Below are 25,297 nucleotides of genomic sequence, written 5' to 3'. Positions count from 1 at the left end.
TATATATATATATATATGATTATAAAGCCATGCACATGCACACTAGAAAGCATTTACCACTTTATAAATCACTGCTATACTTCAACATTTCCATAGAAGGCGCTACCTCATGTTCTGTTCACATTCAACCATAAATGGTCAATGCAAAGTGCATCATGAATATTAAGGTGTATGTAAATGCGCCCACTGAGCCATGTTTTTTTATGGTCACCAATGGCAACCACTGAGAAAAGAGTAAAGAAGAGCAATTTCACCCAGGCAGAAATCAATGCGTTGATGCATAAGGTGCGGTTTTGGTTGCCATGACGTGACAAATAAAAGGAACACACTGCCACCAGCATTTTCAGAGGCCGATGGCATGCTCAATAGTTGCATGCCCGCGGGAGTGAGCGGTATTAATGCTCACTTCCTCTGCATTCTGGAGGTCTGGAAAGGGGGTTGGGATCCAACGCCTGAGGGGCTAGCACCGTCCCCTACAGCCTATAGTGGAAGAGAGCATCAGTACGCCAAGCCAGAATCTTTTTACTTTCCTTCCTAATTGTCCCATTTGCAAAGTCTTCCAGCAGTGCCAACGCATCCATCGCACAGATTTACACAAGTTTCACCACTGTCTTTATATATTTACAACAATCAGTCCAATCCCTTCACACCTTTCACACCTTTTCTGTATTAATCTGTCATAGTTATCACCCTGATGATCATCCGGGGGAGGAATACGATGGAGAAAAAACATTGATGAAATGTTGTGTGGACTTTGATTTACGATTTAAGTTGGCTTACAGGTCTTTTTTTAATTTGAAAGGTCTATTATTTTGTTTTAGCTATGCCTCACCAGCAGAAACATAAATAACACTGCTGTTTTGAATGCTTATGATAAAGTTGATCTATGATTAATATTTGATATGGAGTGAAATTAAATGTCTGCAAGGAATCATGATGCAGTGTGGCTTCCATTCCCCACCTCACCATCTGCATCGCCAGTTTCCCCATCTCTCAAATGAGTGTATGTGTGGATTAGAGTTTGTGTGAGGGACTGCACATTCTCCTGTCAAGTTATTATTATTATTTTTTTTTACAGATCTTAAACTTTGCATGTTAAGTGATATGTGGCAGATTCAGGTCCCGTTTTGTGCATGCACAATATTTAAAATTGAGACCCTTGATTATTGTTGTTGTGGCAAGCTTCTGATAATTCCCAACATTTAAGATAAATAGACACATGTATTTTAAAGCCAAACCTGAAATACACTGCTGTATTAAATGGCATCATGAAAAGGTGCCACTTTCATCTGTTCACACAGTTGTATGCAAATGTAAACAACATACTGTTCATACTATTCAAATGAGTCCTGTGTCCCAGACATGACCATGTTTTGGTGCAAAATGTTAGTATAAACCCCAGATCAAAAGTAGACTCCCTTTTAAAGGTGCTTCTTAAAATTGGTAAGAAAGTGTTTCTATTCACTGTAAAGCAAGTTGTTCACTAACAGGGCCTCTCAATAAGGAAGATGCACATACCCCAAAAGTAATATAAAAATGTAAATTGCATTTTGTAAATGCACCAAGGAACAGACATTTTTGGAAACATGTTCTGTGGTCTGATGAAACTAAAACTTGAGTTTTTGGCCATAGTGACCACTGACCAGTGCAGTTGGAGTAAAAAAGGAGGAGGCTCATGAGCCTGCGAACATGATGACAAGTGTGTTATTTAGGGATGGCAACATTATGTCGTTTGGATGTTTTGCTACAGGACAAATGATACAACTGCCATATTTAGCAACATATTAAGACAGTCTTTCAAACGGACTATGGCAATAAACATGCAGCCAAATAGAGGCATAGAGGCAACAAAGTCATTTTTTCCAATGTTCCAATGTCAAAGTCCTGATTTCAGTGCCACAGAAAATTTGTAGGCAGAGTTAAAATATGTGTGAACAATACGGCCAACAAGACTGTTAGGAGGACTGGGCCACAACTCAAGCTATTCTCAAAGCTGTCAGAAGATTAATGACTAACATCCAAAAAGTTCAACCATCAAAAAATCTTTTAAAAAATTAGCTCAGGGTTCTGCCATTTAGTCGTTATTATTATTATTTATTTTTTTCTACATTTTTATTCTTATGTTTGAGATAAGATACAATAATAAGTGTTTGGTTTCTTATTCAAAATCTCTCCACGTTTTTTAAATTAAGTCTTTAATAAACATATTCAACTTTTTCTTTTTTTCTTCTTGGATGTCTCTTCTGTTCAAGGCTGGCAGGGTGTGGACTGCTCCATTCCTTGCTCCAGCGGTACGTGGGGTCTGGGCTGTAACCAGACATGCTTATGCAGCAACGGCGCTGCATGTGACCCCGTGGACGGCACCTGTGCTTGTTCTCCTGGCTGGAGAGGGGAGCACTGTCACGAGTCCTGCCCTGTAAGTGCAATTTCTATGAGAAGGCGATACAAATCTTTCTGACTTCTCGTCAACATGTACCAGCTGCAAAGTGTTCTGCTTGAGATCTGTAACTCTGAAGCTACTGTCGTTGTCAGGACGGCACCTATGGGCTGGACTGCCGTGAGCGGTGCGATTGTAGTCACGCTGATGGCTGCGACCCTGTGAGTGGCTTCTGTCGCTGCTACCCAGGATGGACCGGTCAGTGCTGCTTCCTCACAAGTCAAAAGAAGCTCAAAGTTTATCTGTTAATTAACCTCATTAGCACAATATCAAAGACATCAGATGCTCCTCAAAGACACAGATCTACACCAACAGCAAAAATACAGGAGCATTTTAGAGACCCTGTATATACCCTGTGTATATTAAGTACACACAGGGTACATTAATAAAGCTCTAAGCAGAGCTTTATTAATGAATTGGTTAGTATGCTTTTTTATTTAGCCAATGCCGTAGAAGGATCAGGGATGTTAAGACTTGAGCTCTAAGTTAATTACTTTTGGCTCCAAGAATTGGTGCTGGCATGCAGACAAGCTTTTATTACAACTAATATTATGTTTTTACAGCCCAGTAGAACAAACTTAGCCAACTTAAGCAAATATTTAGGCCAGTACTCCTTCAAAACTTCTGGCATTGACTGTGATATTTGTTTAGGATCCAGACCTAGATCAGCCAAGAAACAAGGATGTGAAACAAAGCAGCATTTGTGTACACCTAGCACTCCCTGAAAACCTATTGCAATTGCTCTGTCTTTTATTTTTTGTTGTTTGGTTTTGGGTTTTTTTTGTGTTTTTTTTTTTTATAAAACTCACACTGCAGGATAACTTGAAATAAAAAGAAAAAACTTGTATTTTTCAGTGAAAGCTAAATTCAATCTTTGGATTACTACTAGAGTTGAGGTCTGTGTGTTTTGACTTGTATCTTCTAAACTGTAACTTGTACTGGGAAAACATTACAGCAGATAAGCAAGGCTCTCCACATTTACTTTTAATAAAAAGCACTTTTTCTACATCATAACAAAAGCAACATTTTATGATAAAGTCTCACCATAGTGTTTAATTCTTAGTGACATAGAAATAATTATATTATCTTGAGATGAAGCAAAAGAGGAAATGTGAAAGATTGAGTTATTTGTGAAGAAAGTTTCACTGCAAGCAGAAAAATTTTTGAACAAGTTTCTGTATTTCTATTTTCTGTGTCATACAATTATGTCCCAAACAGGGGCTCATCCTATCACCTTAACACTGTACAGATTTTTATAAGGTAAAGCAAATAACATTTACTTTAATTAGTATAATTCCTTTGCCATTTTCTAACTTTTAAGCTTTAAAATAATTTTCTAAATAAAGCCATTTAGGATTACATGCCTTTACATACATTGTGCTGAGTTGCCGAAGATAAATTAAGCATGTAAACTGTCTAAGTTGCGTGAATGATTCTTTTTTTTGTGTGTCAACAGCCCCTAAATAAAAATCGACAACACAATTGCTTTGTTTCAACTTAGTCATCTTTTAATTTGATCATGGAATAGTAAAGGATTTCCGTTACAAACACATACTATTATTGATGTACGCAGTCTGTGGCTCTCATCATTAAAATAATTTGCACTCTTGGAAAGAGCTGTTAAAGGAGATTGTGAATGACAGAGCAAGGGTGAAGAACATTCTGCTCCGAAATTATATGTTGTTTCTGAATGTCAAATACTAATGAAGGTCCCAGTTCTCGAGTCCAGGTAGACAGAGGAAATCAGAGAAGGGGAAAAATTCAGGAGAAAAGGTCAAGCCTGTGAGCCCCCTGCAGCCCTCTCCATTCAGCCTCCTGAGCTTCGGGCATTTATTCCAGGAAACAATGTGGGTTTATTAGCTGCGAGAATGAAGACGACAAAATGGGCCTCTCATGCTCTGAATCCTGCACAGGTCGGGACCATCTGTCAGCCTTAATTGAGTCACCAGGGTGCAGGGCTGTGGGCAGTGTGCAGCCCAGTGGGTCACACAAACATGCGCAAGTACACACTTGAACCGCGAAGGAGAGGACTTTGTGGGATTCGATACAGTACAGTCATTTGAGTCAGGGATAGAATAAAATGCCTATTTATAGAAAGTCTATATATATATATATATATATATATATATATATATATATATATATATAAACAAACTTTGTCTTATTTGTGGTTCTGCTCAATTCAGAGTTGGCGTAGGTTTCTACAGTGAAGTTGCTGTTAGTTTTAATGTCTGGGAATGGGACGAAGCTTGACAGTTGTATATGCATAAATGCATCAGCTGGCAGATCTACATGGCTTTTGCTGACATTAGCAAACATACATTTTGAAGACTGTTTTAACTAAGAAGACACTTATGGTGAAAATATGCTACTATGTAAAATAGTAATTTTACCTTTAATTGTGCAGAACTTTTGTCAGTACAGTGCCTTCTTGTAAAAGTGTTTATTGAACTGGAACTTGACCATCACAAATCGAACATAATTCATTGGGATTCTATGTGAAAAGAAACACAAAGGACCTCATAATTCCAAAGTAGAGTGAAAATCACACTGCCCTACAAAAATCTCTTTCTAAAAAAGTCTGGTGTGCATTATGTATTTGGCCCCATTTCCTCTAATGCGCCTAAACAGAAGTCAGTGCAACAAACTGCCTTCAAAAAAATCATCCAAATAGATTAATTAGTGTAACATTTATGTAACTTTGTCTCAGTGTAAATATGGTTTTTCTGTGAAGGCGTCATTAGTGAACAAAAACCATCGCGAGGATGGAGAAACACAAACAGTTTTCAACATCTCAAATAATACTGTACAGTTGACAATCTGAAGGTTGAAACTTATGGCACAGCTGCAAGCCTAGACAGAAACAGCCAAAAGGCCCAAAGATGAGCTGTGCAGAGATCCACAGCTCATCTGGGAAAATCTGTGTCCAGTACAACTCTATCTAGTGCCCTATAAATGTGACTTTTACAGAAAAGTGAAAAGAATACAAAAAAAATGAAAGAAATGTAGCTTTAAACAAACTGAGACACACAAACATGTATAAGATGTAGAGTTGGAACGCTAACTCACTACATCATCCCTAACACACTCTCTTCATGATTGAACATTAGCAGTAGCATCATGTTGTTGGAAATGTTTTCTCCCATGGGTCAAGAAAACCTGCAGGCTGCAAAAGACGAGACAGAGCAGGAAAACTAACCTGAACATGCAGTGCGGATGTAATGGTTTATATCGAAGTATTCGTGTCAGAGTGATACAGAGTGCAGATGGCAAAATTTCTAATTGTTTACTTGAGATATTTTGAAAGAGCAACGGGAAAAACTTTTCACCTCTAGGTGTGAGAGCTGGTTGAAACATACGGCGAAAGCTTTCAATTGCGATTAAAACAAAATGGTTCAAAAAAATGTATTGACTCCTGGGGATTGTTGTGTAATTTTCCTTCCACTTTGCAATTTTCCACTACCTTGTTTTGGTCATAACATAAAATTCCACTAAAGTACACTGAAATTTGTTGTTGCAACGTAACAAAAATGTTTAACTTTTCAAAGGATATGAATAATTTTACAAGGCACTGTTTACCAGAGCAGGAAAAAAGTCTACGTGTGTGAGCAAGAGCTGGAGGAAAATAAAGAGCAGTCGCACCTCTGACAATTTTTTTAGCAAAAGACCTCAGTTCAAGTTTCCTTCACTCTTTCTTTCAGGCATGCAAAGCCCCTCTGTTTGTCACCATTACTCTGAGAAAAACGATGCTCTGTCTGCATTCATTTTCCCACAGTGAAGGCAGTCACCGTTTTTTATTCTGGCTGGCCCAGAATAACACATGCCTTGCTTTCCTTTTGATGTCCACAGCTCTGCTCATGTCTAAATCACCCCCCTCATCCCATCAGCACTAACATTTCCTCTCCTTTTACTCCTCCATGCCTGCCCTAAAGTGCCGTGGTTACAGTATAACATGGCTCCCAAGAGTTTAGTCCAGGTTTAATTCAAAGGTTGTGCGCCGAGGCCCCTTTAATGGCTACACCTTCTTCTGATATTCTTATTCAAAGGAAATTTCAAATGAGATTCGAACATGACTGTTTGAGAGTTTGGGGTATGTCTGTGTGAGCGCGTGCGTGCAACTGCACTTACATAAAGTGTATCACTCTTTAAGAAGCTACATGTCTGTATGTAGCACAGTACGTGCAACTTTCTCCTTTCATCTCACTTTTCTAAGAGGCTGAGAGAAAAGACGCTGCTGCTCTGATGGATGTGCTAATGCATTCATGTGCACACCGAGAACCCTGTGTGGATGCCGTGTTTTCTTTTTTCTTATCTTTTTTTTTTCTTTTTTTTATTTTGCAATTGTTGGTTGGAGCTGCACCAAACACACTGTGACACTTCCAGTCTGTGCTCTTGTAGCCTGAGTACCTCCCTTCAGCTCTGTACACAACCCCAGCTTTGCTGAAAGAGAATGAGAGACAAGCTGGGGCTCTCTGGAGGCCCAACCCTGTTAATCAACACAGTGCACTGGCAAGGAGCCCCAGTCAGATCAAATATAAAATACATTTGGAAAGGAGAAATGGAGTGTGAGAGATGGGCTGGGTTTGAAAAAAACACACACGCACACACACACACTTCAAACTGGATGCTTTATTCAGGACTAAAATCATTTGAGGATCCATGGTGATTGAATAACCCCGCAGATCTGTTAATATCAGGCATTGTGAATGCTGTCCCTGTTAACGATGTGTTTTTACAGATGGCTATTTAGAATGTTGCAGCAAACCAGGTTTTTTTTTTTTTTTTCTCCCTCGTATTTTGCATCCGCTGAATATTCGTTTTGTTAATGTGCCTGCAGGAATCCACTGCGATAACGTGTGCCCACAAGGCTTCTGGGGACCCAACTGTTCAGTCAGCTGTTCCTGTCAGAACGGAGGGTCCTGCTCTCCCGAGGATGGCACATGTGTGTGCGCACCTGGATACAGAGGGACTTCGTGCAAAAGAAGTGAGCCTCCTCCTCTATATAAAAAAAAAAAAAAAACGCAACCTCTCTTGATCCAAGGCTTTGAGCGATAACTGGCTGGTGCTGAGAGCTGCAGCGGTAACAAACTCCATCACACAGCTGACCTTGTTTTGATCTTTGAAGAATTGTTAAAGGTTGAGCCAACTGAGGAGAGGCACTCAGCTGTCGGTCAGAGCGGCTTGAGTGTAAATCCTTCATCACAGCTATCACTTAATCACAGTGTCTTTTTCCCTATGGCATCCCTCAAACACACGCGCACACACACACGTAAATACGTGCACGCCCCTCGTCCTCCTACACCGTCCTTAACAACCAGCTCACAGTGGGAGACTCGGTCCTTGCCTGAGGCTCATCAGTGGGCATGCTTGCTGGGAGAGCCCGCTCTGCTGTCTGGGGGAAAAAAAAAAGGTGGTGGTCGGGGGGGGAGGTTCTGTCTGAAGCCGCTCTCAAGTGAGGAGCTTACTGATTGGGAGCGAAATTCACAACCACAAACCTGTAAACATCAACTTGAGTGGAAAATAAGAGAGAAGCTTAAACAAGCTGCATGCATTGTGCGTGAGCGTGTGTTTGCCCCTCGAGCAAAATAATCACTCAGACAAATTCAATATTTACCCAAGTAATTTACTCATCAGGTAAAACGATTACAACTCTCAATCTGTGTGTGTATGCGTGCAGGGTGTGTGTGTGTGTGTGTGTATGTGCTTTTTTTTTATTTCATTTGAGACATCACATGGTTCTCCAGAGCTTGGTAATATGCTACACACCTTTTCCCTTAAATACGTTACAATTAACACCTAATGGCTTGTCATATTACTACTGTGATTTCGTTATCAGTTTTTAACAGGTCTCTATTTAGCTAGGAGCCGATTCTCTCCTGAGAATATCTACGCTGGAGGAAAAAACTTTCCCCGGTTCACTACAAAAACAGTGTTTGTTGAAAACTGTGTCACATTAATTCTACAAACTTAATTATTTCGAAGCGGAAGTGATGACACTTCTTGGAGAAAAAAAAGCCTCAGCTCTTTTAACTAGTCCTTAATAAAATCCAGTGAAACATTCTGCTTTTGGAAGTCACCTAATTACCAAACAGAGCGTTTAATCTCATTATAAAGACAGTGTTTCTGTGTAGTCCTTAGAGAACAAACAGCATCATGAAGACCCCGGCAGGTACAGTAGATCATGGACAAAGTGGTGGAGTTTTGTTAAAAGACAACATCGAAAAGTTTACAACATCTAGAACACTGATCCAAATTCTTTCCATCTAAAAATATGAAGCTCAGGTGGGAAAAACTGTTGACAATTCAACTGCCAACGGTTTGCAAATCTAGTCTTGATGTGAGATTGGCAAGAAGAAAATCACTGTAGAAAGAAAGTTATAATAACTCCTAATTATACTTGGCCACATTCCATGTAAGAAATACACAAAACATGTAGAAGAAGATGCTCTGGTTAGATGTTTCCAAAATTATTTATTTGTCCTTCATTCAAAATGATGTTTGTGCAGGAAATATAACATCCCAAAGACTTTATCCAATCATGAAAAAAGGTAGTGGCAGCATCATACTTTTAGCAGCCTTCAACCTTAAACATGTAGCCAACATTACAGTGGGCAATGGTTCGCATATATGGACTACTTTGTGTTGGTGTATAACATTTATTTATAAAATTATTATACAAAATAATTTAAAAAAGTTTCAAGGGTGTAAATATGTTGGCAAGCCACTGTTGCATCTAGCAGACTTATCAGCTGCAGTCTCCCATTTCCAAAGACTAGGACCTTTATGAGTGATATAAGCAAAATAACATTTTATCCGCTTTTGATTCATATTCTTTCAGCACATTACCAAGACGGGGTTGTTTATTATTCCTGACATTTTTAGATCATAAAGCAGCTTTCAACTCTTGACACAGAAAAATATTTTTACACTTCTCTTAACTCCTACTATTCTGTCTGAGGCAGGAGATAAAATGTCGGTGATTACAATAATGACAGCTTTACTGCTCTCACCCTCCCCTTCACACGCTCTCCTTGTCTCCTCTGCTTTTAATTCCTCCGGCGTTGATTTTTCTCTACTCCCTTGATCGCTCTTGTCATGCTGTGTCCAATAATTATATACCTCTTGTTCCATCAACATTGGTGACTGATTCCCTCTCCTCTCCCCCGCCACGCTCTGTTGGCTGCAGTCTGCTCTCCGGGGTTCTATGGGCACCGCTGCAGCCAGACGTGTCCGCAGTGCGTGCACAGCATCGGCCCGTGCCATCATGTCACCGGCCACTGTGAGTGCCTCTCTGGCTTCACGGGCTCCCTGTGCAACCAAGGCAAGTAGCCTCCTGAGTCCTACTCCTTTTCCTGCACAGCTTCCTTTAAAGTTTTTTGTTTTTGTTTTGTATTTTTCGTTAGAAATCGATGCACATGTCTACATTCAGAGGTACTACTAAGCTGGGAAGTATTTCAAGTAAAAAGTGTAAATTTTAAAATTTAACTTTTTTTTTTTTTTTGCATCAGATAAGCGTCTCCACAATCCATATAAAAATCTCTCAGGCTGAGGTTTTCAGGCAAAGAATGCATGAATACACTTTGCAGAATATCTGATTCTGGAGCTGCATGTAAAATCTTTTTGTTAATGCACAAAGACGAATCATGTGCACATCACGTCTTACTGTAAAATTAGTTTTAACCTCTATGTACCGTATTGTTTTGGTGATGATTCAATTTTGCAGAAAAATGTGTTGATGACGGAATCATAGGGAGAAAAAAGAGCATTTTCTTTTATTTTGCAGCTTCTTCTTTTACCTAAATTTGTGTCTAAAGTGTGACATTGTTTCCTTCTTGCACTCTCAGGAATAATGCTTTTATATATATATATATATATATATATATATTATAATATGACCTCTCTTGATTTGCCACACTACATGGTATATGTAACCTTTTATCATCAGTATTTGGATTTTTCACATTCTGACTTTTTCCATTCATTCAGAAGTAAAAAAAAGAGTTTAGTTTGAAATTGTCATGTTTCTTAAACTGGATCTAAAAGAAAGAAAGGCACTAAAATGACTGTTACACAAATTTTATAAAGTTACCAAAGTGTGCTTTAAAGAATTTAGTTAAGGAAACTTTATTCTTCATTAATGGTTTAGTAACCATTAGGCCTTCATGGTTAGTAAGCTGATATAAGTTGGCACAAATACAAAAAAAGCAGCAAATAATCATGATTTGTGAAACATACAAATAATTTGACTCCATTGTTATTCAAGCTGGTTCAGAGTCAATAACTTGAACACAAATATCCAGAAAACTGATACGGAAATTCAGAAACAAAATATACAAATTTGGGTCTAGAAAAATGTGGAATTTTCTAATGGAAAAATGTGTACAAACCCAGAAAAGGACAGTCCTGGTAAACCTGTCGAAGGCTGCAGAAGATTTGAGACTGGGCCGGAAGTTCACCTTTGAAGATGAGAACAACCTTGAACATACACCATTAGACACTATAGAATTATTTAGATCAGAGCAGCAATTTGTAAGAATGGCCTAGTCAAAGCTCACACCTAAATACAGTTAAAAATCTGTAATATAACTTGATGCTCTCCATCCAAATGAGATTCATATATTTTTGCAAAGAAATGGTTAAAACACCACACTTTTTAGTCTATTCCTGGGAACAGATTATCAAAACCCAACACCAATCCTTCAAAATTCCCAATTATGCACTACTTTGGAATGTTTTACTTAAAACCCCAATTAAATTTGATGAAGTTTGTGGAAATGCTTAGCCTCAGCACTTTTGCAGGGACACTGTATTAAATATTGAAAACAGAAAGAAGCTACACCTTCATTCTTGTCTGACCTCTGTCCGTCTTGTAAGCCGAGTTTCACCTGTTTAAGATGAACTTGTGTTTGTGTACTCAAAATTTCAATTAAAACGAGTATTTGAAAAGAATCCGTGCAATTGTGCTACAGATTTTTACTTCTAATAATTCACTTTTCTTTTCTTTTCTTTTTTTTTTTTATAAATCACAGAAAGCCATGGAGGATTGTCTTGAATTCTCTTTCATGGCTTTAAGCAGTATCTTATAAATAAAAGTTTAAAAGCTTAGCTGAAGGAAGAGAAGTGAGTAAAGATGAGAGCTGGCCCTAATTTGTCATGGCTATAATTACTATTGAGCAGCCGTTGGGCGACGAGGGACGGAGGTGGCCGACAACATGGCTGTTCTCCTCCTTATGTTGATCCCCACTGGCGTCCTCACTTGTCCTTTGTCCAGCACGCAGAGTCCCAGCCTAATGAAGCTCTCCTAGTGAGCTGAGGTTTGAAATTCTCCCCGCAGCAGCATGGGGGAGTCAACCTCATGGCTTAATGACAACCTGCTTGAAGGAGCTTGAAAGAGCTCTCAAGAAGAGGGGAATGCCAGTTGAAATGCAATCATTAAAATCCCCCCACATGAAAATGAGTCCGACCCCGCTCTTCCTCAGCCAGCCACCTTATCAGATATTTCTAACACTGGGCTATTCTCTTTATATGAGACCTTTGATCTGTCTTCTGGTGCTGCAGCTCCCAGATCCTGACGCTGCGATACACCTTGGCACAATTTGTCTCCTCTCATCCCCCCTGCCCCTATAAAAAAAAGACAATAGACGCTTCGGTGGATATGATATATTTTGTAGAATACTGCCAGAGTGCATTGAAATATTAATTTCATAAAATATTTATACAGGGGTCTGTGTACACAGTCTATTTTAATTCTGTGGCGCATCACTCATTCCTCTCTAGTGGGTAGAAATAGGGCAGTTCTGCCACGGGAGGCAGTGATTAACTCCTCCTTTTGTCTAAACAGATCAGTTCACTTCATGTCCACTCCAATAGAACAATATAATGCATTAGAGGGAATGTTCACCTAAGCTGCTGTGGAAGTCTCTGTTGTAGTACACCTGCTCTTTGTAAAGTGCTCGGATTTTATGTTGGTCAAATACCCTGTGTAATTACATTGACCCTGTGTAATTACATTAACTTTAGAGGGGCTGATTATTGTTGTGTTTTTTTTTTTTTTTTTTTTTTTCATTATTTTGCTTTTTGTTTTTATTTCGCAGTCTGTCCGAGCGGCAGGTACGGTAGGGCTTGCTCAGAGATCTGCCTCTGCACCAACAACGGCACCTGCAACCCCATCGACGGCTCCTGCCAGTGTTTCCCCGGCTGGACCGGAGATGATTGCTCGCAGGGTACTACTTCACCGTATCTGCCTCAAGTGTTTTTTTTTTTTTGTTTTGTTTTTTTTGTTTTTCTGCTTTACACATTTCCCTTGTTCTCATCGTTTGTCTCCCACTCTTATTTCCCCCTCATACGTTTAAATTCATACACATTAGTCATCTTCATGACCCTACTCATCCACAAGTAATGCCCTCGGCTCCAGATGATGTAAAACACATTGCTAGCTTAAATGGTTGTAGTAATGCATTATGCTCTTTGATTTACTGCACCTCAGGCCAAAGATCATTAAGCCAACTTTGAGCCAGCTCACCATGGGAAACAGATATGCATTGTGTGTGTGCATGTGTACTGCGGCTCTCAAAAATCTAGACACCCCTGTTAGACTGCCAAGATTTAGTGATGTAAAGTAAAGACCATGATAAATCATTTCAAAACTTTCTCCATGTGTATTTTAACATTAATCCTGTAAAATTCAAGTTACACATTAGACAAAAAATAAAAAAAGAGCTGCAATACGCTGGTGGCATAAATGTGGAGAAGCTTAAACAAACACCCTGTTTAAGCACCTTTTTGTGTACATACCTGTTGCCTGATATTTCCTGACATTTGGTTATTTTAATTCTTTAGCGAAAGCTACAGTTTTCAGGCAAGTGACAAAATATAAGAATGATCTCATTGTACAAAGGTATCAGTCAGAACAACAACAAAATAAATCAACAGCAATACTTACTTAACGTGGCGAGTGAAAGCGGTAAGCCGGAGAATCTATGGGACAACAATAACTTTACATTTCTCCAGAAAGTTTTGAAAGATGATATTGTAACTGTTCAGAGAGTCTGCAAACAGCTGCAGAAGTTTGCAAAAAGTCCTATCTGTGTTCCTCATGTGTGACCAATCCCAATTTCTATTCTCCATTTGTCTGGACTACGTTTCAAGACAGAATAATTTTCTTCCCAAATCTTGTCAGTGGAAAACAGTGGGAGCGTCTTTCAGTCAGCTGACTGGTGGTGTGCAGCAGCAGGTGTGGGAGGGGCAGCACTTTTACTCAACACTCCATAATGGAAATGCTAAAATCTGGTTACTTTCTCCTGAATCTCATCATAAACACTTTAAACTGTGGCTAAATATTTTCAGCCAGCCGGCCCCTACCTGTTTGACATCTGTCTGTTGATACAGGGTTTTCAGAATAGACAGTAAGATATATTTCACAAATGCTTCGAGGGTGTCCCAACTTTCATGTGTTTGGTGCATGTTTTAGGGTGCGACACATAGTGTGATCATGAGCCTGACTGTGTCTCTGGCATCTGCAGCGTGTCCCTCTGGGCACTGGGGTCCTGATTGTCTCAACTCGTGTAACTGTCACAACGGAGCCCAGTGCAGTGCCTATGATGGGGAGTGCAGGTGCAGCCCTGGCTGGACTGGTCTCTACTGCACACAGCGTGAGTTTTCCCCTCCCACACCCAGAAACAAGATGCACAGTGTCATCTACTGGCTGAGCTGCAGAACTGCAGTGGATGTTGTGGAGGCATGTTTTCCAGTCTCGAGGCTAATGTATGATGTGAAGTTTCCATTTTCAATTTTTTTTTTTTAGGAAGAGCAACATCAAAAAAAGATAATGGTCACTTCATCATTTTGCTCATAATATATTCCAGTCATTTACTCACTGATAGTGCAGCTCATCAGCTTCAGTCCTGTAATTTGAATGCCATTATGCAGAACCCTAAGGGTTTACCCAGAGTTGTTTGTAGAGTCAGGCTCATGCTATTGTGCATGATAAGGAACATTGTTTTTATTGTTTTCCTTCTTGTCACACAGTCCTAACATTCAGTTGCGTGTTGTTCATGTTGTAGAACAAAAAGTTATGTTCACGGCATAACTGGATTTTCTGCTGAAGCAGGAAATCTTTCATTTCCATTTATTCACAGAGTCCCTTATTGAGTATGCCGTGGTGACATTGAGTTGTATTGATTTCTCTATTCCCTGGTGATATGACCTTGACTCTTTACATTGTCTTCCACTCTCTTTTTCCTTTTTCCCTCCCACCCCATCCGACCATTATATACATCTCTATCTCCAGGTTGTCCTTCAGGTTTCTACGGAAAAGACTGCTCTGAAGTCTGCCGCTGCCAGAACGGCGCCGACTGCGACCACATCTCGGGCCAGTGTGTTTGCCGAACGGGCTTCATCGGGACGGGCTGCGAGCAGAGTTGAGTGCGCCAGCCACATTTTTATTTCTATGCAAAATTACCCTGTGGATGTGTTTGGCTCCTGCTCACTAAGTGCTTTAATTTGATAAATGTAGTAATGTACTCCCCTGACATGCAGAGTGTCCTGCTGGTACATTTGGATATGGCTGCCAGCTGCTGTGCGAGTGCCTGAACAATGCAACGTGCGACTATGTGACTGGAACGTGCTACTGTAGCCCCGGATACAAAGGCATCCGCTGCGATCAAGGTGACTGAGCTGTTGGAGAAGTTGCACTGGATTATTGATGGAACATATGTGTACATATGGTTTAAGGCACTCACTGTTGTCGTTTTCTGTGTAGCAGCTCTGATGATGGAAGAGCTGAACCCGTACACCAAGATAAGCCCGGCACGTGGTTCAGAGCGGCAGTCTGCGGGGGCTGTCATGGGCATCATCTTTCTGCTTCTCATCCTCATGGCCATGCTTAGTGTGTTTGTGTGGTACAGGCAGAGACAGAGGGACAAGGGCCAGGAGATCCAGCCCAGTGTGTCCTACTCACAGGCAATGCACATTAACAACACTGACTACTCTCTTTCTGGTAAGATATTTCAATTAATGGCTAAATCTATTATTTACAACACAGAGAATAATGCATGTATGTCTACACATATACCCAACTGTGCCTACACACAGTATTCATAACCTTTAAACTTTTTCATATTTTGCCAAGCAACAGCTTAAACTTTGTTGCATTTTATTGGTGTTCTATGAGGTAAAACGTAAAATAATAATGAATAATTAAGTTGAAGCGGAAGGTAGAGAATACAAGGTTTAAAATATGAAAAGCGAGGCATGAATTTTTATTCCTGCATCTTTTTATTGCGATCCCCATAACTGAAAGCCAGTCCCACCAATTACCTTCAGAAGTCACCTGACACACCAATGTTTGTAGAGTTAGGTCATAGTATCCCAAGCGTCTCGCAGAGCGCTGGTCAAGCCATTGTCTGAATATGGAATGAATATGGCACAACTGCAAACCCACTAAGACACAGCCGTCCACGTAAACAGATGGATGAATGAGGTCAAGATTAATCAGAGAATTGATCAGAGCCAAGTGGTTAAGAAGAAGTGGCTTGACTTTCACCTTGTAGTAGGACAAACACCTAAAACAGCCATCAGGAGCTGTAACAGGATGAAAAGTCGTTTGTTAGAGAAAGCCCAGTCAAAGTTCAGAACTATATCCAATTAAATATTTGTTGCGAGGGTTTAAAATGAATGTCCAAAGCTGCTCTTCATCCAATTTGATGGAGCTTGACATTTCGCAAAGAGGAATGGTCAAATATTTTTAGTCCTTAGATTTTCGAAGCTGGTAGAGACATACCTCAAAGCCTATCATTTTAGAGAAACCCGGTTCTACCCTTTTCAGATTTTAATTTGTAAAAAAAAAACATATATATATGAAAATCAGGTGTTATTTTTCTTCCACATCACATGCACTACTTGGTAACATTATTTATTTTAAAATAAATAATGTTGTGGTTTTAATATGACATAATGTAAAACACATCAAAATGTAAGAATATTGTTACAAAAAATTGTCTAAAAGTGCCATTGACCTAACATTATCTTTTAAGCATCTCATCCTGTAAACTTTTAGAGTGTGGCAGTACTGTTGCAATGAGGGCCAGCGCCTCAGAGATCAGTCAGAACCAGAACACCACCAGCAGCACTGCCCAATGCTTCTCCAACCCCAGTTACCCCACCGTAGCCCAGTGCAACGTGGTCTCCACCATTTCCAGCAACCTTGACGGGACTCTGACTCTCAAAGTACGGCCTTTCAACATTGGCATTGTCATTGCCTTTTTTTTAAATTATTTTTTACCCAACAATACCACGTCGGAGCATTAAGCCATTGTCGTGTTATATTCTTCTTTTTTGCAGTCAAGTACCCTGAAGGGCCGAAATGCCTCAGAATGGAGAGCCTTCTGCAACCTTAATGACATAGGTCAGTCCTACTCTCACTTATTATGTCACACCACATATAGGCTGAGTTTGGATTTCAGAGCAATAAATGAGCAAAACTGTCAAATCAGGGGCGAAGACGTGCGTGTCATTAAAGCGGACCTCTCGGTGCCGGAAGCCTGCTGTGAATGAAGATGAAGCAGGGGTCTCTTGTTAAACATAACCTTTGCTCTGATTTTGATAAGATATGCGGGTAGGACAGGGGGAGAACTGGAGTGGAGATGAATAGGGGTCACTATGAACTCATTAGTCCTCCTTCACTTCCCCAAGTGACCATGATGACTTACAATGGGTCAAACGCTGCACACTTAGGATATTAATTATAGAAAATCCTACAACAAAGTGTGAGCGTTTTTTTTTTTATTATTATTATTCAGGAGAGCAGCCTTTTATAAATGCCTCAGAAGAGCCGTGGTTGTGAAGAAAAACAAGTGTTTATCTGTCGATACGTAAAATGCAACAGGATGAAATCGGTTTGCACGTAGAAACGTGCAGCTGCTGTTCAGTAACAAGTATCTTAGATTAGTAAACATGCTAAAATCATTCTGCCGTCCTTATTTGAAGAAACATTGCATTTATTTAACGTGTTTTTGACTCTTTTTATCATTATTTCTTTAGTGGCTTGATGCTCACTCCTGTCGCAAGAAGAGATTTAAAAAGGATGATGTGACATTTTTTTTGTTTTATTACCTGGTATAACTGTAGTTGTTCTGTGATTACATATAAACCCAAATAATTTGATAACACAGTAACTGTTGATCAGTCCTGAATAGAATTGGATCTAATGAATACAGTCCACTCTTTTTATAATATAACCTACTGGGAATGTCACAATACTGATATGTCAAACAAGAACTTGATACCAAGAAAAATATTTGTTGCCAAAAATATAACCAGTTACTCTATAGTAATGTTCTCATTATCTTAATTTGGGAAAAGCCATTAAGTAAATGCAGATAAAATAAAAAATAAAAAAAAGCTGAAAATTGTGGCTTTCCTGTACACAACAGACAAGATGAGGAGAGGGGTTCACTGCTTGAGCATTTGATACCTGCTTGGAAGTGGTTGTGCACTGGGGAGACATATCTCCATATAAAATCAGAATGGGACTATTAAGTTGCTAATATTTAAGGAGATAATCCCAGCTTATCTGGGAGCTCACTGTTTTGCTTCTAAGCCGTGATTGTTTGGGTGAGCCTGCGCGGCTGGGGAAAAGGCTGATTGAGAGTGTGTGTCTGCAGGACTGTGGTGTGAAACCAACTTAAGGAGATGAAAATGTCTGTCTATAATTTGTGTTGTTGTTTTTTTTTTTTTAATTTACCATATTTAATTTAGATTAAGGTCTTGTCTGCCTGTTATCGTTATCAAAATATGCCGAGGTTTTAAAAGTTAGTTTCTGGGAATGCTTGAATCTTGCAGCTTAGCGTTACTTTGGTTCAACCCCTTTTAGACTACAGTCTCAAAAAGTAGAAGTTTCCAAAGTACCCACAAAATACTTTGTATTTTTAATAAATATTTAAGACCCTAGTATTTCAACAGGGTGTTCTTTCTTAAAAACTGCGGTGTCCATCATCACTGCCACTCTGATGGACATCTGCAACTTTTTTTCCAGGCGTCCTTGAGAAGTCTCCTTTGCCGGTGCGATAATAAAACCCCTCAAACACATGTTTGAAGATCAAACTGTGATAGATCGCTCTTCCTTAATTAAAACACCCTGCCTGCTCAAACCTGATTGTTATTCCACACTTTTCTCTGATATCACCTTTAAATAAACTGCTGATGATAAATGTTCAGACATTCCCTCACAGCTAAGAATTTATGTTGGAACATTTTTATGTTACATTTAGGCAGACATTTAGAAGATTTATAATGGTTAACACAGGCTTGCCATGAACACACCGCGCATTAAATTGTGTATTAAAGGATTCAACTTTTCCTTTTCAGTCGTGTTTAGGCTTGGAACTGTTAATGACTGCGTTCAACTCCATGATTGATGTTGAGAAATATGCAGAAAATATAAAAGACAGAATGTGCGCACAAGGCAGCAGAGACCGCAACCAAAAGTTATATATAAGAAATCAATGCATAACACAATGGCTAAACAAAGAGACAGTATGTATAGGGAAATATGCAGCAGCAGAGGTAGTTTCATGAGACAGAGACTTATATTGTCACCTTCCTAAAATAATGGACTATGTCTTTTTTTTTTTTTTTTTTGCCAAAAGTAATTTAAGAAGCCTCAGGCCATTATTTTAGGAAGGTGATAATATAATAAATTGTCCAGTGAGGAGGATAAAGTCAGTAGAAATGCTGTTTGAGAGCAGAAGCTTGGAGATCTAACAATCATCACATTGTGCCTGTAATGCCTCACAAAAAAAAAAACTAATTCAAAATAGTATTTTATACTTGGGATGAACTGGACATTGTAAAAAAAATTATATATGATATATGTTCATTGGTTCATTTGGCTCAGACACTAGGGCATTCTAAAACTAGATTTTCATATTATGAAAGCAATTCTGATGTGCATTTTGGAAAATAAAATCCCTCTTTAGTTTTAAAAAAAATAAATTGGACTTTTAGTAGCTTGGAATTTTTTTGGATTAAAACGCACCAGTATCTGAAAATGCTCAAAATTTCACTCTTCTTGACAAAACAGTCACTATTCAGTCGTTGGGGAGTCTTTATTTTTATAAATACAAATGTAAAACTTTTTGTACTCTTCTCCTGACTGATACTTTTTTATGAGCTCATTTTGACCCTCTGTAATATCATTATTAATTGTGTGTGTAGCAATAAGATACAAATAAAGGAAACCATGAAAAATTAAAGCATGACAGCTAAACCTTATTTCAGGTAGAGCCGATCCATCATAAGCAAACTGAAAGCTGAAATTGAATCTCTGTTTCTGTATAAAATGTTTGCCTTTCTTGTTTCACATTTTCAGAAGTTAAACAGAATGAGGCACAGCCACAAAAAGCATCGCGAAAAGGTAAGCAGATAACTTCACAACGCAGTTTTCAGGTGTTTTTAAAGTTTATCTCCAAGTGGAACGGCTAAAAGAATCTTTTCACTTTACAGCTGATGCGCAAGTTTTCTATTTGGATTGTTTTGTTTGTTTGTTTTTTTCTCTTTTGATATTAATTTCACAGCCGCAAAGTGTCACATCTGTATTTTTTCTGATTTATACAAGAAGTCTCTGCAGTCTGGACAGGATCATGGTGGGCTGAGCTTTTATCCGAATAGTAATTGCTTTCCATGGCTCGCTGCCTGATACGTCATTTTGTCTTCAGCGCTGGGCAGTCGATGGTGAATGTGAGAGACCCAGGGGTGTGAAGAGGGCTCTGCTGCGGTCTCTAATGAGGCCTCTTATCAGATTGATGAGACCGTTATAGATGAGATGAGCCTTCCACTCTCTTGCCTTTGTACTCTTATTACTATATACCACCATTAGTCACCTGTCGCAGACAAAAGAAATTCAGCTTCAGAATGGCAACAAGCTTCATTGCCATTCTTTTCGCCATTCTCCAATATGGGCTTAAATTCATGTATTAATACCGCCATTATGAGTCCGTGACAATCGCTTCATCTTTTATGATGCTGCATAAATCCTTGTCTTGTGGCAACTGCAGATTACATAAAGAGCTCCATGTGCAACAACAGCTCCTGCTCGCTGAATAGTGATAATCCATACGCCACTATCAGAGACCCACCCGGGCTGGCGTGCAAGCACACAGAGAGCAGCTATGTGGAGATGAAGTCCCCCTCCCACCGTGAAGTCCCCTTTGGAGGCACCGCCACTCTCCTGGGCACCGTGAGCAGGAACCTCTATGACGTTGGTGAGTTTGCTGTTGATTTCGATGGAAGCTTTCGGCTTTCATCTGCAGAGAGCCAGATATGATCAGATCAGATATGATTTTTTTTATTTTTTTATTTACTTTAACTGCTCTGCTCTGGTCATTTTAAAGTGTCATTGCTGAAATTTGCTGTCTACCTTATATTAGTAAGTTTGTCGGTCATATAAACGTATAAAAACTGTTTTTACCAGCAAGAAAAATCCACTTTACCGATGTTCCCATAATGTCCCTGTTTACTTGTAATGCTTGTATGCTCCACCAAAAGTTGGCGTCAGAAGTCCTCACTGTTTTAAGTTCATTTACAACGTTCCTTTTTTATTTTCCTTCTCCCCTTGCCTTACAGTAGAATTGGTGATTTGTTTTTGTTCCCTTAACCACTAATTAGAAATTTGTGAGAAGAATTCTGTTTGTTTTGAAATTTGTATATTCAATTATTAGCCTTATTACTAGCTTTCCTATCATATTCATGACTCATATTACAGTTCATAGTAATTGTTGATTGTCTGTAATCAATATTAATCTGGGAAATAAAGAAGATTGCTCCCTAGACTGGTGAAGAATTCATTGAAAGTTGATACGTTAATTAATTTCACTTCAGTTTATTTCAGTAGCACTGATTCTCAACAAATGTCAACTCAAGGCACTAAACAAAGCAAACGGATCTAATTTATATACAGAGATGGATGGTTAATTCAGTAAAATATTAGACTGTTTAAAATCCACATATTTCAATTACAATTAGATATCAGTGCAGTTAACTTCAGGTTATATGCCAGTCTGTGAAAAGGTTTTCTCTCTATGGAAACTGAGCTGTTTGAATCATGTTATCAATAAAGTATATGGTGAAAGTAAAGGAAAACTGCCTGTTTTTTTAATAGGAAGAAACCTCCAGCGGAGGCAGCTGGCTCCGTGTGAGCGGCCATCTGCTGGACCCGACTGTGGTTTAGATCGGAAATTAGATTGCATAACTTAACAGATTGTGAGATTGGCTGGTTAATTAGCATTAGCATAATTTCTCGCGTCAGCGTTTCACCTTTCTCCTTGGCCTTACTAACGTATGTCTCTCTTTTGTTTTGTTTTTTTTCCTACCTTTTCTCTCAAACTGTTTGCAGAGCCCACCGTGAGTATCCTACAGGGACCCAACGGAATGGCCACAGGTTTTTCCCAGGGTCCTTATGACCTTTCCTGTGGCAGCCACATCCCTAGCCACTACGACATTCTGCCCATGCGCCACAGCCCCACACACACACCCCCGGCGCCCCCAGAAAGCCCCAGTTCCTTGCTTTAGGGTGAACAACCCTCCACCTGGCCTGGCAACCACAGGAAACCAACTTTCAGCCAATGGCTCTCCCTTTGTCTCTGTATGTGTTCGATTTGGTGCTGAGATTCTGAGATGGAGAGACAGCCACGACTCGCCTGGCTCACTTCGGCTCTCTTCCTGTGACCTTGAGGGAAAATGAGGGGAGGAAAAAGTGTCCCACTCACCAGTGACTGTTAGCCAGTTTTATTTTGTTGTGGAGCTGACTACTGAGACTGCTGCCTGGCCTTTATATGGACCTCCTGATGTGGAACAGGGTTGTTCCGAACACTGCAGAGAGCAGGACACGTGAACTGAGTGGACAGTTTATTTACAGGGAGAGCTGTCCTTGTGCTCATTTTTATCCCATGATATATGTTTATTATAAAAGATCAGCAGAGTGTTTATAATGTCCTTTCCCCCGCCCCCCAAACCAAAATTATTGTCCTGGAGAGAGAGAGAAGGTAGCATAAAGAGAAGCTCTGCTCATCGAACTCAGAAGTGAAGGAGCGTTTCCGGCGGCCTAAACGTTCGACACGGGACTGTGAAAACGAGTTTGAGCAAGCATGGGTAAAATAGAAAAATTGTTGTAATGGTTCTGTATTCGCTGTTATCCAGTAATGATCACACACATAATACTAATGTAAGCTGAGTTTTGTTGTTAACGAGGCCGTGTGTATCTGGACATGGTTTCAGCTCGCCAGTGTTCATGCATTTATTCCATTTATTGAGACTTTCAGACACAGAATCGGTCTAACATTTGACCCTTTTCTTCACATTAATGAAGTGCTCCAATCTTGTGTTGTTTTCCATGTGAAGGCTTTTTTTTCTTTTTTCTTTCTTGCAAATGTCTTGGTTTCTGTTTTAAGGTTATTGGATGCTTCGATCTTTTACGTTTTGTATTTATGAAGCTCTTTGCTTTACGTATTAATTTATATTATTGAAGACTTTTTATTAATGTGGTTATAATGATGAAAAAAAAAAGATGAGCATGATCAGATAATGATACCCACCGATGTAGATAACACACAATTTATCTTCTTGTGAGATTAGCCGTGTCATTTTGTGAGCTGTTTTTGAAGTCACTTCAAATATTCTCTCTGTCAAATTGTAGATTAAAAATAACTTTTCATCTGACCAATGTAAGACCCAAAAGCATTTACAAAGGGGATTCATGTGTGATAGAAATCTGTTTCTAAAACCTCTTTTTTATTTTCCTATCAGGCTAATTAATTCTTTTATCTCGGAGATTGAATTTCCTTAAATCCATTCCACCCTCTGTTGAAGCAATAACATGTTGACAATCGATGCACAGACAGCGTTTCACTGGACGTCACCACATCTACGAGCAGCATTGTGACAGTTGATCTCACCTCACATGACTGTTTGTCCTACTAGGACACTTTTTTTCTAGTTGCTGTCACATAAATCTGGTTGTTGTTTTGGTACTTAAGTTTGTTTCCTATTAAATACCTCTTCTGTCACCAAAAACCTGTCTCATTCACATTGATACACTGGATAAGAACAAATAAATGTCCTTGATAAATTTAGCTAATGTTGCTCATTTAGGTTTGGGAGCAAAGCCACGCCTCAGCCCCGCCTCTAATCACTTGGCAAGCCTACTTGTAGCTGGCGCTCGCACACAGAACACTTTATCTTCTGCTCTCGACAGCACATCCCTGCCTCCCTTCATCATTCCATCCTGACCTTATCTCTACTCTTTTTCTTTACTGCAGCCTTGTCATTGTTGTTACAAGTCTTTTTTTCCTTCAATCCAGTACTCGCCGTCCTTCTTTTTAACAAATCTTCCTTCTCTCTCAGCAAATCTTGTTTCTCTCCATTCTTGCAACAAATCCTCATTCGTTCTCCTTTTTTGAACAATTTGTGTAAAATGTCATTTGGCCTAGCTATTGTTTTTTTTTTTGTCTTGGAATGAAAAAAAAAATCCCTTTCAGTTTCATCCATCCTCCTCATCCCTACATTTGACCCATTTTCATTTTTGCTGCTTCTCATCTCTTTTTATAATTTTGTACCATCCTACCCATCTTCCTAATCCTCCCTTGCGACCCACTCATCCTCCTCATCTCTCTATTTGACCCCTTTTAACCCTACTTCTCCACACTCCTAACAACCGTCTGTCATTTGATTCATCCGCCTCATCCATCTTTAAAACTCCATCTTCATCCCTTTCATCCTTTGTTCTCTCATTTTGCCCCCTTTGTTCCACCTATCCATCTTTATAATCGTACTCATCCTTCTTTACAAACACTCTTCATCTCTTTTTCCTCCACCTCCCGCCCTATGACTCACTTCTATTCCACTCATTATTCACATCGATACTTAGGAGCCTTTTGCATCCCTGTCATCTTCCTCTTACCTTTTTACAACCCCTCACCGTCCCACTCATCACACTCTCCCTTGGTCCTCTCTTCCTTTTCATCCTTATTATCCTCTTTTACCATCCATTTTATTCTAGTCATCCTTTTAATCTCTATAACCATTTTCATCTCACCCACGTTCCCTACTTGCTTTTTGCACATCGTTTTCACTCCCATTACCTAAATCATCTGTTTTTCATGCATTTTAAGCCCACCCATTGTGGATTTGTGATGCCATTTGCCTGCAGAGTCAGAAGCCCCACTCTTTTTCACCGTCCTCCTAACCAATAAAAACGAGACTCCTCATGTGCAGTGCAGCCCTGCGATCCAGCTGCTGTATTTCTACGTTCTCTCCTCTTATTGAGTCAGTGAACTCCCGTTGTCATTGTACGGTCCCTGCTGCTGTCAGATTTTCTGTCTAATAAGAAATCCAACTGTAATAGTAGATGCTCGCAGTCCAGACCTTGATTCGAGTTTTGAGGAGAAGAAATTCACTCCGGTAGCAGCTTCAGAGCTGCCATGTTCACACACAGGAATATTCTGTTGAAGGATTTTGTTTTGAATAGTCTTTGTGAAGAGATTTTAAAATAATACATGGAATTTGTGTTCTTGTGGTTGTATCCACTCCTTTACAAATATATTTATTGCCTTTTTTTGACCACCAATATAACATTTCATATAGATTTTTTTCCTCCCAACTTTTTACATCAGCTGCATCCCATTCACCGTTGTGTTGTGCTGACAGTCCCTGGGAATAAAAATAAAAGCTGGTTCTTTTGCACAATTTGACCATAAAAATGACAACAGACTAAAGAGCTGTCTCTGCCACCATTTAAACTTGATTTTTGAAATACTTTACCAGTCACGTGTTATTGTTCACCTGAGGCTTTCTATGTTTCAAGATTTT

At 39.4% G+C, this 25,297-nt stretch overlaps 1 protein-coding gene across 8 annotated transcripts in view; it reads left to right on the top strand.

The window, feature by feature from the left end:
- The window catches only part of LOC103141266 (multiple EGF-like-domains 11), a 110,975-nt gene extending 87,475 nt beyond the window's left edge, over positions 1–23,500 (top strand). For 4 of the 8 annotated variants that reach the window (XM_016673772.1, XM_007556825.2, XM_016673770.1 and 1 more), the window contains 14 exons: positions 2,253–2,416; positions 2,533–2,635; positions 7,275–7,421; positions 9,624–9,758; positions 12,532–12,660; positions 13,960–14,088; positions 14,727–14,855; positions 14,975–15,103; positions 15,198–15,434; positions 16,494–16,663; positions 16,778–16,841; positions 19,806–19,850; positions 20,491–20,697; positions 21,828–23,500. In XM_016673772.1, coding sequence (XP_016529258.1) covers positions 2,253–2,416; positions 2,533–2,635; positions 7,275–7,421; positions 9,624–9,758; positions 12,532–12,660; positions 13,960–14,088; positions 14,727–14,855; positions 14,975–15,103; positions 15,198–15,434; positions 16,494–16,663; positions 16,778–16,841; positions 19,806–19,850; positions 20,491–20,697; positions 21,828–22,003 — 1,964 coding nt within the window. In that variant the 3' untranslated portion in view covers positions 22,004–23,500. The remainder of the gene's footprint in view (positions 1–2,252; positions 2,417–2,532; positions 2,636–7,274; positions 7,422–9,623; positions 9,759–12,531; positions 12,661–13,959; positions 14,089–14,726; positions 14,856–14,974; positions 15,104–15,197; positions 15,435–16,493; positions 16,664–16,777; positions 16,842–19,805; positions 19,851–20,490; positions 20,698–21,827) is intronic. The other 4 variants (XM_016673774.1, XM_016673773.1, XM_016673776.1 and 1 more) reach the window with 2 other exon arrangements.
- The last annotated feature ends 1,797 nt before the right edge of the window (positions 23,501–25,297 follow it).

Source organism: Poecilia formosa, unplaced genomic scaffold, assembly GCF_000485575.1.
Source record: "Poecilia formosa unplaced genomic scaffold, Poecilia_formosa-5.1.2 Scaffold81, whole genome shotgun sequence".
Lineage (NCBI taxonomy): Eukaryota > Metazoa > Chordata > Actinopteri > Cyprinodontiformes > Poeciliidae > Poecilia > Poecilia formosa.
The sequence above is the reverse complement of the archived record's forward strand: the minus strand, read 5'-3'. Positions and strand labels throughout refer to the sequence as shown.